General features: G+C 36.3%; 1 protein-coding gene across 4 annotated transcripts in view; it reads right to left on the bottom strand.

Moving 5' to 3' along the window:
- The window catches only part of PPP1R13B (protein phosphatase 1 regulatory subunit 13B), a 70,479-nt gene that overhangs the window by 25,165 nt on the left and 29,647 nt on the right, over positions 1-15,667 (bottom strand). For all 4 annotated transcript variants that reach the window (XM_032188196.1, XM_032188197.1, XM_032188198.1 and 1 more), the window contains exons 3-4: positions 12,218-12,337; positions 10,640-10,707 (exon numbers count right to left, since the gene is read on the bottom strand). In XM_032188196.1, the coding sequence (XP_032044087.1) occupies positions 10,640-10,707; positions 12,218-12,337 (188 nt within the window). The remainder of the gene's footprint in view (positions 1-10,639; positions 10,708-12,217; positions 12,338-15,667) is intronic.

The raw sequence follows: 15,667 nt of genomic DNA, 5'->3' as shown, positions 1-15,667 counted from the left end.
GATCGCTCTGAGATTAAGTGTGAGAGTGCATGAACAAAGATGACCATACTTCCAGCACAAAGCAACTGACAACCGCAAAACAAACAGGGTAGGTTGGCGCGCTCTCCTGCCAGTGAATTCCAGACTGGGATCAAGGCTCCAAGAAGTCTCAGCCTTCCCAAAACCCTGGAGCTCTCCTCTCACATGCCCATCCTTGCATTTTCCTCCTCCGTTCTGCACATACAGGAAAGGCAGAGCTTTGGCTCTCAACAGCTCTGGCTGCTCACCTGCCAACCTACCAGAGCAGGAAAGAAATGAACAGCTTGCTTCGATTGCTCAATCTAGCAAAAGATGTCTTAATTCTGCTGTTCTTGTCAGTTAGCATGGGAGAAGCCCATCAGCCACACAGAACTTTTCTGCCCTAACCTTCATTCAAAACACCATAGCTTAGGGGATGCTCTCACTTGCCCAGTTAAATCTCTCAAGTTGTCTGATCAGAGCAGCCCTTGCACACTGCTGGTACCTGTCCTCAGCAGAACAATAACAATGGGGACAACACATGGAAGGGATGGGAGCTTTTTTTTTTTCTGTACTCTACTAGTGCTGTATTAAATTTATCTTGGATAAAACGCATGTGGTTTCCTTGTGCTACCTGAGGAGGAAAGGAGAAGAGAATGGAGCCATCTATTGCAGATGACCAACTCTGATGCACTTACATTTCTGAAAATACTGACCCGCGGTCCAAAAAAGGCTGCACATCTCCAAAGCTAAGAATGCTAATGGATTTTGAGCACAGTTTTCATACAACCAGATTTTAGTGCAAAGTACAAAAGCAACTTAATCTCATGTGAAAGATCACGCATAACACTATAAAGGGATGAAAGAAAATATGTTTCTATTTAAACTAAAATAGATTTTTTGCTGATCTCGACATGGATGACATTATTTCCAGTTTAATGGCTTTATCCACAGCTCTGCCTGGCATTTTTTTTAATTGGGTCAGAAATATGCCGATAGCAGAAATCCATTTTAAAGAATCCAATGACAATAGCATGTGCCTCTTTTTTCTTTCCTCTTTTTTTTTTTTTTTTTAAGCTTAATGGAAATGAACAAGCTAATTAAATCCAGAAAAGGCACCCAGAATATTGGGAATTACAGAAAAATACAACTAGTGTGTGCTATCTCCTGATAATCAAATAAATTTGAAATTAACATCACAAATGTAATCTGGTTACTTAATTCATAAATTTGTAATAAAAGCAGTATTTTATTTGCACAAATGAACAAACTAAGAGTTCCTTAGAACTGATAAACTTACTTCAGGTACATTACAATTTGCTGAGAAGTCTCACATTATCTATATTTGATAAAACCCCAACATCTTTCCTTAAAGTACAATACTTTGTTAATTCCTCCAACTTGCTAATACAACTACGTAATTTGACATAATAAAGATTTAAAGTCTATTCAGCATAAGCCACAGACTCTAGATTTCCCTTGTTTACTACTGTTTACACATATTTCTAAAGAAATCTCCCAAGTGAGACTGTCCTCTATTCCGGACAGAGCAGCTAAGGAAAGGCAGAACGTAATTACACAAAACAAAAATTAAAAGAACGTTAAAATAGATTTTCAAAGTTACAATTGGATTTAAGCACATATTGAAAACCTGCTACACGTAAGTACCCAATAGCTGATTTGAAGCAAACCTTGTACTTCTCTAACAAAATAAAACTATTTTAAAAGAAATTTTGCATTCATTTAGGAGTACCAGATCAGTCGTGCACACAACTTCAGACCTGTTTACAATACCAATACTTTTACTCAGAGTAATTATAACTAGTGAGTCACATTTCAATCCACATTGAAAATACATTACTCGAGTTTCTTTAAAAATAGTCTTGGAACTGTATGTTTGTGAGTCTTTCGGAAAAAAATATCTTTTTAAAGAAAAACACATTATTTTAATAGGCTACCTCATTATGGTTAAGATTTATTTATACGTCAGAATAACACGTTTAGGAACAAATAGATGTTTATTCCTCCCTTAAGTAATGGTTTCACTGCGAAGTTGTTCTGTGGTGCTGTAATATTGTTTATATGAGAACAACAGAATAGGACATTTCCAAAACAACCAAAGTACTGAAAATAAATATCCTGTTTAGCATAGTGTTGCACATGCCACAAAACTAAAGTTGCTAAAAACAAAAGTTGACCACGACACTTCGAAGTAACTAACTTTTCGTAAGGTCTTATAACTTAAAAATTATAGCAAAATCATCAGCCAAAATCTTGATTGACTCAATTTCATTTACAAAAAAACAAACCAGTCTATGTTCTGGCCATGTGATAACGAAGCCCACAATCACTTAAAGAAGTTCGAAAGCAATAACGTATTTAAATAACATCCACTAAAGTGTAAAACTTTGGAAAAGTAATGAATTACCTGTTTGCTATTTTCCCACGTAATTGTAAGAGAGCACATCTTTATTTTGCAGCACTGCCCATCAGCTGTAAACACTTGTGTTGCTTCAGCATGTTCCAACTCCATCTTTCTGTTATTTTCTGTCTACACTTAATTGCTTAACCGTTCGCTGTGAGCAAACCAAGCCAACAACTACACGCATCTTATGCATTCTTGTATGGCTTTTTGCCTCAGTGTAATCAATAGGAGGTAGGATATTTATAAATATTATTCCATATGAAATAAATGTTTCCCCAATCATTTATCAATATGAAAAACTGTCTCTCTGCATTCATCAACAATCAGCTAACGGAAAAGGCTAGTGGATTTTGCCAGCAGTGAAAGACCTAATCACTGCAAGATCAAGCCAGCTGTCAACTGTGATCAGCTTGATTCACTGCACTTCTCATATTCAATGGAAAATGTCGAGCAATACACATTTCATTCGCAGTTACCAGGTTAAACTGCAAATATGACAACACAGAAAATTTAGTTTTAAAAGGGCAACAAATTATTTGCTCCGTTTTTATTCTTGTAGTATTACAAACCCTGAAGAAAAAAAATGAATACCAAAAAGATCAGGCAAATCATTACTTCTTGTATTTAATTTAATTGTTTAAAGTGACAGGAAACTCAAATTTTGAAAGTTCACTTGAAATTTAACAAAGGCAGTTTATTTAACTAGCACTGCCTAAGATAAAAACGCAAACAGTGCAGTCAAAATAGAAAAGGTTGTTTCCAGAAGACTATCAATCGGTGTTTACTATAATGCTCTTCACTACCTAGTTTTGTCTTTTTCCTAAATCCTGCATGCAAAAAGATAAATATTTGAGCCAGCAATGAAGCTAAAACACGTGTAATAGCATACATCAAGAAGTTTCATGTCAGAGAAGATTGCAGCAAGTCAAAACCTAGAACTCAGGATTTTTAAATGCTGAATATGAAAGAAAATATTAAAATCCACTACCAGTTTCTTATGTCTATAAAAATGATAATAGCATGCAAGACAAAAACATAGAAAGCTGTAATTTACCTTATAAAACTCATGAATTGCATGCAAGTTCACTCTCTCCCCATTCTTTCAAGAAAAGAATTCAACGTGATTCAGTGCACTTACACAAGAGATCCAGCCAAATGGGTCTCCATAAGGACACTGAACAACTGTATGTCAAAGCACGATAAAGTGAATATTCCAGCTACATAAAGAGGCTTATTTTTAGCAAGCATGAAAAGGTATGAGCTATAGAATAAGATCATCCAGTAAGAATAAGGGAAGAAAAACAAGTTCAACTCCCCTGCTCCTAAATTAGCCACGGGGACTTTCATTTTCTGTACTTTGATGTGAGGAAGACTGCAGGGGAAACAAACCTAAGTACAATTAGATCAGGAGGCAGTTGTGGAGAAAGAGAAAAGGAAAGGCTCTCTTGCCTGGCAAAAACCTAGGGGTGGGAAGTAGGTACGCTAGGTGTCCGAAGGCCAGATGGACAGGAAACTAAATGAACAAGTGAGGGTGCGTCAAAGAAAGGAGGCCAGCACTACATACGTGTGCACGCACACACGCACAAAAGCAAACGCCACCACACACGCATGCTGAGGAAGCACTAGTCTGCAGACAACAGGGCTGCATAAAAGAGATGACTGAAGATGGCCTGAAAAGGGGCAGATGGCTTTGCAAGTACCAGAAGAGTCTCCTGCTCAGAACTGAAAGATGCTCAGACACAGAGGGACAATCTGAACTCTCAAGCTTGAACATTTAAAGCTCTTAGAGCTCTGCACTGACACAGTGAATTTCATAATCTGTCTCCTGTAAGGAGCTACTGAAGTAAGGGAAAGGGCAAGTCCCATCTTCATTGCAATAAATTTGTATCAAAATATTTGGTTTAACTTAAAATTATACTAATGCAACTCCAGAAGGATACAAGCATGGCAAAGGGCATTAAAATTTACAGCAGCGGTGTAAGGACTGGGAAAGCAACACCTTATGAGAAGTTATGAGAAGTAACAAGTGAGCTCTTCAGGTAACATTACGCACATTAGGTCATAAAATAAATGTTATGTGTCAGCTCACACAGCCCTATATTCTCAACTATTCCACCTTTATATAAAAGCAAGTTTGGATCTCAATGCGCAGTGACAATTGGAGGCAATTCTCCACAAGCTTTGTTTAGTTCAAAATTTGGAGAAAAGTATGAATCTATTAGGCCAAGTTCACTGGATGAGAAATAGATAAAGATGTACCGTACTTTCAGGTTCAGCAAACCGGACAGGACTTTTCACCATTCCTCTTCCACAGACATCCACAACTAAGTGTTGCTGTAAAACTAAAGAGCCATGCCTGAGAGAAAACAAAGTCACACCTGCAGAAGTGGGAACTAAAGGTGTAAATTGAGTAAATGGTGCAGTTTAGGTCTTTCCTCCCCTGCAAAATATGGGAAGCCACCTGTTGGCTTCCACAGAGTAGCACATCGTTGTTCCCTGTAACCTGCTGCACAGAACTATCTTTTGGTGCCCAGAAGAACAAAAGAACTACTCAACACAAGGAACACTACAAGACCCCAATACTCAGGGAATGGCGAACGGACAGCGAGAGCTGAATGGAATTTAAAATGAATGAGAAGGCAGCAGACAAACAAGGTTAAAATATATCCATACGCACACAAGAAGTGAGTAAAAAGTGCAAGTCTCTCTCACATCCATAGCCATTTAAGTAGATGCTTGGTATCTCTGTCTATAGAGATGAAAAATTATGTAAATACATAAAGAAGACATGTAGGGAAACAGTCCCTTCATATGTTCCAAGAGGGTTTCCTGTTCCCAGTAAGAGAAATTATCTTTAGATTCTTCAAAGCAAATGAAGTTAGATATTAAGAACTAATATTAGTCATAAATTTATGCCATCTTAATTAAAATTATAACACAAAAATGGTCACATAGTAAATAAAACGTGGCGATTATTTTCATAGCGTGTCAGTATCTAGTATTTCAGTTTATACTGGATGAAGTTACATTTGAGAAACTACAGGACCCATCAAAACACCGCTCGTGACATTCCAAATCCCAGAATGATGTGATTTTGCCTAAAAAGCTTATAAAAAGCCTCAGAGTGAAGTACCAGGTCAGGAGCATCTGAATTCCCTACAGTTTCATGTAAATTCTTCCAATGAGATCACGCAGTTACTAAACTTGTACAGATGTTTCCAGACAAACTACCCTTTACCAAGGTGTGAAGAGACTGGGACTTTTTTTTTTTTTTTTTTGCAACAAAATTAGCTTTAGACTGCCTTCCCCCCCTCCCTCTCCCAATTTAATTCCCCCTCCCTCCCCTGAGGTTTCTTAGTTGGGTTAGCTTTTCTATTGATTTATTATTATTCTTTTTTTTTTTTTTTTTTTTTTTTTTTTTTTTTTTGGTCAAATCTGCTAAGTTGACCCCCAGCTCTTAGTAGATGTCTGAACTGAAGGTACAGGTAAGGCTCCCCTATCTGACAAGAATTTTAGGAATGAATAGTGTGTCATCTTTTAATGAATTTTTTTGTTTAGACTATGCTATGAGACCCCTAAAAGGATCTAGATTTCCACGACTGACACTGTCATTTGCTCATTTTGAACAAATGCCATTAAAACTTGCCTTATGTGAATGGCAGCCTCTTCCAAATACATCATTAAATATTATGAACGGAAGTACTTAATACTTACAGGCTATTATCAAATTGTATTTGTAGCTCAGATCTGAAGAGCAATTTCTATTTCCGACTAAGCTCTTTATCCCTCAACATTTCAAATGAGAAACTTTAAGCAATTATGTATAATATATTTCCCTTCTTTCAGTTTTCTCTTGAGTTTACTACTAAAAAAGTTAACTTGTTTGTGTGTGTGTGTGTGTGTGTGTTTGTGTCCCAATTAGATTTTGGCAAATCTTTGCCTGACAGGCTGTGGAAAGCTGTACAACTAACCTTGTAAAAATGGTTCAGCCATTTTTTAAGCTTATCAGAAGATTGTTAGAACACGTTTAAAAAAAAATTAATTGTGTAACTGGATATAAGATGTTTAATGCCTTTTTATGGGGTTGCAGTTGTATCGTTCGTATCATGAAAATTAATAAACAACAAAAAATTCCACTTATGAATTTTGGTACCAGCTATATATCTATCTAAATTCTAAGCCGAGAGTTTGACAAACCTTACCACATGAACTCAAAAGCAGTGTATATTCTTTACTATTCTTTACTACTACTTTTAATGCAGAGACACTGATTGCATTGGATGGTTCTGCCAATAAGAGCGTAACTGCTCCCAAGTTAAATCAGTACTATTAAAAGCGCTTTGTGTGTACATAAACATTGAAGATTTTACCTACCTGTTAATGGAAATTCCATGAGCATGGAATTATAAGGTTCTCCTGATACTAAAACAATTGGGCTATGTGTTGCAAACCTGCTGCAAAAAGCCTGACTGGAGCCACTTGAACAGTAACGTTCACTTCTGTTATCTAACAGCAAAAAAGAAGTTAATTCTCAGCTATCTGTGTTGGTCATAGTTTCAAGACAAAGAAAATTTAAAGGACTGATTGTCCAGTTAGGGGTTTTGTTTTACACTGAAGCCAAAAATTTCTTGGGGAGCAATAAAATCAGGTTCCTCCTTGCATTTCTTGTCAAAGGCTTTCGTCAGTATCAAGGTAAAAGCATATAGATACCAGTTTCCCTGAAGGGGGGTGGGGGAGTGGGGCAATTTTAGTATTAGAAAAAACAAAATGAATTGAAGAAAGAATGGTACATAAGAGTACAAACTGATAGTTTATTCTCCCTAAGTAAATGAAGAAGTTTAAGAATAGAAAAATAATATAAATTTGCATTTCCTGCAAATGAGTTATCTGCCATCATGTACAGACTGTTTTCATCACACTAATAGAGTTCTATTCTGTCTCATACACTTCTCTTCTGTTGTGTCCCTGCACTCCATTTTTTTTCTCCTGACTTGCATTTGCTTTCTCATTTTCTCATTTCCAATGAATTTCTCAATCATTAGATTACCTTTTCATCTGGAAAACTGTCATCACCAGGTCAGTCCTGTTTCCAGAACTTCCTTTATATAAGACTATGATCCATTTTTCCTACTGATGACTGATAGGGTGGCTCCCAGTCCCTCTCCTGTGTACCACTGACCTCCAGTGGATAGAACCGTATTTGCTCTTTCTCACTGTGTTCAGACCACTGTCATTTCTATGGAATGAAGTTTGGATCATGCTAGGACATCTATAAGAAAACAAAACCCAGCATTCTACAGCCACTGTTTCATGGCCACTGATAAAAGGCAAGAAATGACTAAATGGTAGAAGGAAGTTTGCAGCATCAGTATAATGAGGATCACAGTATCTAAAAAATAAATTTCAATCAACCCTGCTCAAAGATGCTCAGGACCAAATTAGGTTAAATTCTGAACCTCCACTAGGATGAAATTCCACAGACTCCAGGTAATCTGTTCCAAAGCCTGACTACTGTCATTGAGAAAAGACTTTCCCTGATATTTAATTAGAATTTCCCTTGTTACAAATTGTGTCCAAATCAAACTGGCTCAGCTACACATGCAAAAGAATGGAAGAGGCAGCTGTTCTCAGAGAAGTGAATCCCTCGAGACACCAACCAATCTCCCCAGCAAAGGAAAATGTGTAGTTATGTAAGTCTTATCTCCACATAAGTATACCTTCAGGATAGTGGTGGAAAGAGATCAGGCCCTGATTACAGCGTAATTCCACTTCCAAGAGGAAAATTGTAAACAAGAGCAAACCCACCGAGAGGTCATTTCAGGAATAAGAGAATCACTCACATAATTTTTCCTTAGACTTTGTTATGGAGATGCAAAGCTCTCAGATGAGCACTTACAGATAAGTATTCTCTTCACAACAAAGCACATTTCATGGTCTGAAGACACATAGCCTATTCCATTTTTAACATTCAATCTTCATTTAGAAGATTATCTGATAAAATTCATATATTTATGTAATCTTCTGATGTTAAGTTCACCGTTATTTAAATAATTGCTGATCATGCACACAGGAGTTTCACAGAACAGAAAAGAACATTGCATATGACAAAATATCAATTCATGAAGTTATCCAAGTTGAATTCCAGACAGATCATAATTTTTTTCCAAGACTACTGATTCAAACATGAAAGCAAACATGTATCTAAAAGTTCTCTATGCATGTCACACTTCCAACTCAGCCCCAATATTAAATACAAATCAATCATTTCATCATAAAAAACAATACACGTAGTAAAAAGATACCTTAATGCCGAATATTTGGTAAGATTTGAGCTCTCTTCAATGTTTCATTGGCTTGTATTGATTTTAGGGCTAGTCTAACATTCAGCATGCCAGTAACAATGAATAAGCCTAATGCATTACGTAAGTGTAAGCTGATTAAATCCTTGATCCCAAAGCCACCTCTTTACCCCCCCTCCCCCTCCCATTTAAAACTTGGTACAGTTGAAAAATCTGAATTTTATAACTTTTAGAACCTGATTTGTACCATTTATGGCATAAAACCCATGAAAACTTATAATAATAAAATCTCTTCATGTCCTTCTCATCTTTTAGTAATTTCATGAACTTACTAAAAGTGTATTTTAAAAATGATCAGTTCCCTAATAATTCTTAATTTTGTGGCCAAAAAATATGAATGGCACACAAGTAGCAGTGTTTATCAAGTTACCAGGTCTGAGCTTTACCCACAAAATTAACAGCAAATCAAACTAAACACAAAGTTCAGTGCTGCCAAGAAGTACAATTAGAAGGCACATGCTAGTTCTGATTTCCAGAAACTGTCGTCTCAAACGAAGTATGTGAGCTATGAGGAATGGACCTCGGAAGGTCATTAAAGAGTTATGCTCCCTTAGCATACTAGAGTACTATGATCTCACTACATTGTCAATATGACAATGGAAGCAGGATAAACAGATCCACGTAGATGATGTTATCAGCTAGTGTTCTCTACAGAAAAGGAATATAGAAAGCAATACATGATTAACTGTTTTGAATAGGGAAAAAGATTCCTTCCACTAGCCCCACATGCCATATATAAAACCAGCTGCTAAAAGCTGAAAAGTAACTAAGCAGTTGAATGGAAAAAAAGAAACTGTAACTTCGCTGCTGCATGTTTAAACATACGTATGAGATTTTAGATGCCAGTTGTTAGGCAATATACAAGGACAGAGTCACTTAACCTGCACAATTGATTTTAACATTTTAGTTGATATTTTAAGACATCTCAACTTGAAAAATCTGATTAGTTTTGTCTTTAAACTTCTCTGAAGTGTTACTTTACCCAGACAAAAGAGCTCTAAGGCACGTTTAGAAATCAACAGTGTTCCAACAGACAATACAACTATGAATTAGTGAGCTCTTCTTGAAATTCAAAAATGTTAAAGAATAATCAACTATATCTAAAGTGCCTCAGAAGATGCAGCAAAATGGTCCTGAGTGAATGAGAACAGATTATGGTCTGTTGAGTCTTTATTAGAATTGAGGATGAGAAGGGAGAGAAGAAAGTAAAGGGAATTCCAACTCTGGAACAGGTTTTTAAGCCATGGCAATTTTGAAACAGACAACCTGTATTTTACTTGTAAAAGAGATGATGTTCAAACCATAATTCACTGAATGCCACCAAGCAGGTACTCTATGCTATGCAATATGTTTTTTAAATCAGCAACTTTGTAAAATGATTTTTTTTTTTTAAAAGCATAGAAATGAACCTAGTATGCAAACCAGTATAAAGAGATGACTCTGAAGGGTATGTACCTCTTCTATCAGTGTTTGAAAACATTCCAATCCATAGATATATTTTCATGTTTTACCTTACGAGTCTAAATCAGTGTTAGTGAGAAAAAATAATCAAGAAAAGATGCCTGGACAGGCAATACTCATACGCAAGAGTAATATAGCTGCATTTTTCCTCACACAGGATGAATAAGAGAGAGGAAAGCAGGTGAGAAAATGCAGTAATTAACGAGGCTGATGGCTTCTTACTTCACAGAAGTGAATTTCTTTCTAGGCAGAAAATTTACAGAAAATGTTCATGAAAATCACAACAGAAAAGGCATTAAACATTTTCCACTGGTTCCTACAAGAGATTTTGCAAACCAAAAAAATTTAAAACTTAAATATTTGAGTTCATTAAAAACCTGTATGATTTATTACTTACCCCATTCTCTGTACGCTTTTCCACAGGTATGTTTATTCCATTTCTTTGGTTCTGGGCTTGTCGTCCACCTAAAAGTGAAGCATCATTTGTAGTGCAAAGTTCAGTTTTCAACACAACTGGTTCACAGTCTTTAATCTGTACTTTTCATGATTTATTTTTTACATAACATTTTACCTATGAATTTTCATTCTGCTGGTTTTGACTCTCTCATTAGGTTATTCTCTGTACACAGTGGAGTCAGCAGAAATATGACATAACTTCACAGACTTCCTCTGTTAAAGGTACAGACATGTAGGCCCAATTTTCTGGCTTGTGTTTTGGCACTGATATTATGAAAGGGAATGTACTGAGAACGACTACTGAAGTTTCACACTTCTGTGTCAAGAAGCAGCTCCACAGAAAGTACTATAAATTAATATATAAGAGGAAGCTTCTGCAATGCCTTGTAAACAACTTTATTCTTCAAATTGATCCACAGGTCAATAATGAATTAATAGGCCTTGCATGCTTCAGAAGGGACATTTATTTGTACATTTAAATGTGGCTTCATGTGTATCTTAAATTTCTTAACATACTTTAAATTAGAATTGCCCAAAGGATGACTAAGTATTTTACAAGGTATCTAATTAACATATATGTAAATCCTTATATATTAATGGACTTGCTACTTCTGGCACTCAAAGCAACCATCAGCCACTTAAAGATATGAAAAGAAACCCCAGCTCAAAGCAATAAGGACTTAGCCAAAACTTGAAATTCGGTTGTCATAAGTAGTCAGGTTAGTTGAATGAGTAAGGATTGTCTGAGCATGCAAATATACAACTTACTCTGAGTTTCCTTTCCTCTCTCTCAGGCAGTCTGAGAGCCATAAAGTATAATGCACAGTCTCAAAAATCTTCTCATAAATTAAGTAGTCTATACTACTTAAATCAGAAACTTAAAATACTTTAATTTTTATCCCAGTCTTTAAAGAAAGCCCCTAATGTAATATGGATTTTGTAATTTATGGATATGGTATGGATAATGTAATTTTATATAGACTTTTTCTGCAAATACAGACAGTCCAGGGATTTTTCAAGGTGTGAATTATTACTACCAATAAATATATCTACAGAAAGTACAGAGAAAGTAAAGCTTCTAAGACCTCTGTCAACAATGTCTGTAAAAGAGATTTGTTTCTAAAGGATGCAAATTAGTTTACTGAATCTTTTTTGTGGGTGCAACTGAAAGAGCAGGAAGTCAGGAAGCACAATCCCACCCTCTCAAAAACATTGTGACTTTCTCTCAAAAGCAAAAATGCATTAAGTGTCTCATATAACAAACATTTTTGGAACAGTACTAAGCAGAATAGAAACCAATCTTACTACAAAAGCATTACTCAGATTGATAGAAATTATTCTAGATAAGGGAATTTGAGAACATCAATTAACATGACACTGAACAATGTTCAAAAAGACTTTAGTGTAAGGAAGTTGGATTGCCTATACCTACTGTTTACTCGAGCAATTGATAATTGAAATCACTTCAGAAAACATTTTAGATATTTAGGTAACAGCATTAGAAGGTAAGTGTACTTACTCTGTTCATTACTTTCAGCTGGCGACTCCTCATGACGAAGAAAAAATTTCACCTCTTCCCTCCGGGGACCCCATTTCTGCAGGTGGTCATACATCATATGATCAAAGGGTATGGGACGTTCTAAAAACAGTAGAAAATAAACAAATCTATCACAACTATTTTAAGTTAGGCAAAATTTTATAGAACATTAAAAATACAAATGTCTTTTTTTGTAGTAATTCAGTCCATCCAATGTGTTTTCACTTATGCAAAGTCAAAGAAGCAAGCATACACCAACAGAAAGTAGTTGCACTGTGTTAAAAGCTTGCTTGTTACTATAACACAGGTCACTGCTTAACAGCAATACATAACCAGTCTGCAGAGCCATACAAAAACTAATAGTGTCTACAAACTCTGGTTTAGCTATGTCAGGAATTCTTCAACACAACCTTTTTCACAGTGCTGATCTTTGCACCTTTGCTCCCCATCAGCAGATGGATATTTTGCTCTATTATGCAGATGATACATTCTGTTTGAACCTCAGGGCTTCCACACAGACAAAAAAACATGTCATTGTATTGACATTTCACCTATTACGAACTTGGGTGGGTACTTCCACTCCAATACACTAGACTGGATGTTAATTTCTAGTACATGTGAAATTATTGGCAAATCTTTGAAGAGATAAAGGCTGTTCTACGCAACAGTAATCTTTGTTTTCCCCAGAAGCGTAGAACATTCTCATAGTACAGTTATTTCTTCAAAATCAAATCTACTATTACTAGAATGCTATGCACTATGTATACAGTATCTCAAAATGAGTAAGTATTTCAAAAGAAAAATTTTCACTGTTTCTATAATTATTGTTTAACTTATTTTGAAGTATTTTGATTTAAGGTAAGAAAAAGCTTAAGAGCTTCCTAATACTAAGCACAGTATTAAGAGACCTCTCCTGATCAGAATACAACAAACGAAACAGTGACATTAGAAGAGATCTAAATCAGTTGTCCTACATACACTTCATACAAGCCACCATTACTACAGAAAAACAGGCTTGGATGGAAACCAGAAGGTGGAGTTTGTGTTCTTTAATGTTAAAAGGAAAATCCTTTATGTCCCCAAAAGTCAGACCACGCTATCTCCTACCAAGCAGAACACTGCCAACAATGTTAGACATTTCTAATTTAACCCATTTGATGCAAGATGACAGAAATGATACAAAGATATATGACATACCTTCAAGAAAGTTTGGAAGGATGGATTACAGGAAAAAACAGAAGACAAAACACATTACAAGCTACCTTTTTTTTTTTTAATATATATATATATATAATGAACTGTGTAAATGTATACACATGTTGACACTACTGGGATACTTCATTGAAATATTTTGAAGACGATGCATTTAGATCACTTGATTCAAAATGTATTTATTATTGCAGTCATCTTGTGAAAAATCTGTCTTGTCAAACACCCTGATCTCATCAATGCCTTGCTAAGATCTCCCCAACATACAAATGAGCACACCCTAAGGCACTGTATTTTAAACCATTTAAGAAAAGAAAAAGCCAAGATCGTGTCCCATTCTACATTAGTCATTTCCTTCAAATCAAGCAGAATTCCAAGAAAACTATGCCTTCCAGGGAAAGGAGTTTTCAGCTAGAACTAAAGGAAGTGTTTTACATTGAAGATACAGAAAAAACATAATCCAATACAATGGATTTTATGACAAGATCAGACAAATTCACATACTAGAAGGTACACCTAGAAGATAACACTATAATTATATTGTTATTGGATAATATCTGGTATGTAATAGGTATATTTCTTTTCTATACACAGTAGCAAGCTTTTAGAAAAATTCAGTTATTCAGTTTCATTCAATTCTACAGTTATTTCAAAAGTATCAAGTACAGCTCTACAAATACTACTGTTTGCACTTGCATTTTATCAAATACTACTCTCCATGAAGAACATTTGATTTTGGAGAACATTTGTTAAGCTTGGATTGTTAGATAATCTTTTTTTCCCCCCTTCTTTTTGAGGGGGAAGTGGTGTGTATGTTTTTTGTTTGTTTTAATCTGAAAACTGTAAAACTGATTAAAAATACTCTGCAGAGGAAAACACCTCCAGGGCACCTCCTCAAAAAAAAAAAAAAAAAAAAAAATCTCCACATGCTTTTTCCTTATTCTATTTCCAGTCTTTTTACACTGTAAATAGCCAAGGATACAGATAAAATGATACTGATTATAGTAGGCATCAAAACATAAGTCAACTCTGTGGATTGATCACCTGTCCACATGGGCCTGTTTTCTCTTTCCAGTAGCAGCAAGCAGCATATGCTTGTGGAAGCAGCATATGAAACAGAATAAGCAGAAATTGATCCTTTCCCTTATCTACCCTTCTAGCTTCCAAGTCAGGCTTTGAGAGACTTCCTAAGATCAAGCAAAATCCCATGTCATCAGCCACATGTTCGATATCCAGGGGGTTCTGTCCTCTACAGGTGCCCAGAGGACCGCCCCAAAATTAGCTCCTGTGTCTGAGAGCAGTGTCCAAATGCTTCAACTCTGTCAGGCTCGGTGCTGGGACCACCACCCTGAGGAGCCTGTCCCTGTGCCCGACCACCCTCTGGGTACAGAACCTGTCCCTAACCCCCAGCCTGACCCTCCCCTGTCCCAGCTCCATGCCATCCCCTCGGGTCCTGTCACTGTCCCCAGAGAGCAGAGCTCAGCGCCTGCCCCTCCGCTCCCCTCGTGAGGGAGCTGCAGGCCGCCATGAGGCCTCCCCTCAGCCTGCCCTGCTCGGGGCTGAACAACTAAGGGGCCTCAGCTGCTCCTCGTACATCCTCCCTTCCTCAGGCATCTTCCCCTCCAAGCCTCCACTGTCTTCATAGCCCTCCTTTGGGCACTCCCTAGTAGCTTTTTTTTTTTTTCCTTTATTTATCCTTAGCTATTCACGTTGTAAAGAGAGCTTCAAGCATTCCAGTATTTCTGGATAGGTCTTTGAAGAAGGAGAAAATAGTTCTAATGGAATGGAAAAATAGGGAAGCAAAAGAGAAGCCAAACAAAAAGAGCAGGCAGAAGAATGCAACAGTGACCCATATAATCCCATTATCCAACACGTGCAAGATCAAGTTTAGAAAACAGGCAAAGGATATTTTGAAAAACACTCAGTAAATATACAATGAAATATCTAAAGTTATTTGCAGAGACAAGCTATTCAATTTTGGAATTACCCAATAAAACACCTTTCTGAAGGTTAAAAGAAACGTACTATTCTTCTTTATTACAGTCTTGATAATTGTCAATATGTTACTACTACATTTACTGCTAATGCTTCTGAAGATTTTTCAAAATTCATAATCCAAACAAATAAAAAAAATACCCTTGTGTAGCCCTGTTATTCATTTACTATTTAGTGTGCATGCTGGATCCATTTTTTTTCCTTAAAGAATTTTACAGGACTCCAAGT

Source organism: Aythya fuligula, chromosome 5 (genome assembly GCF_009819795.1).
Source record: "Aythya fuligula isolate bAytFul2 chromosome 5, bAytFul2.pri, whole genome shotgun sequence".
NCBI classification, from domain to species: Eukaryota; Metazoa; Chordata; class Aves; order Anseriformes; family Anatidae; genus Aythya; species Aythya fuligula.
This window is presented reverse-complemented; position numbering and strand designations above follow the sequence as displayed.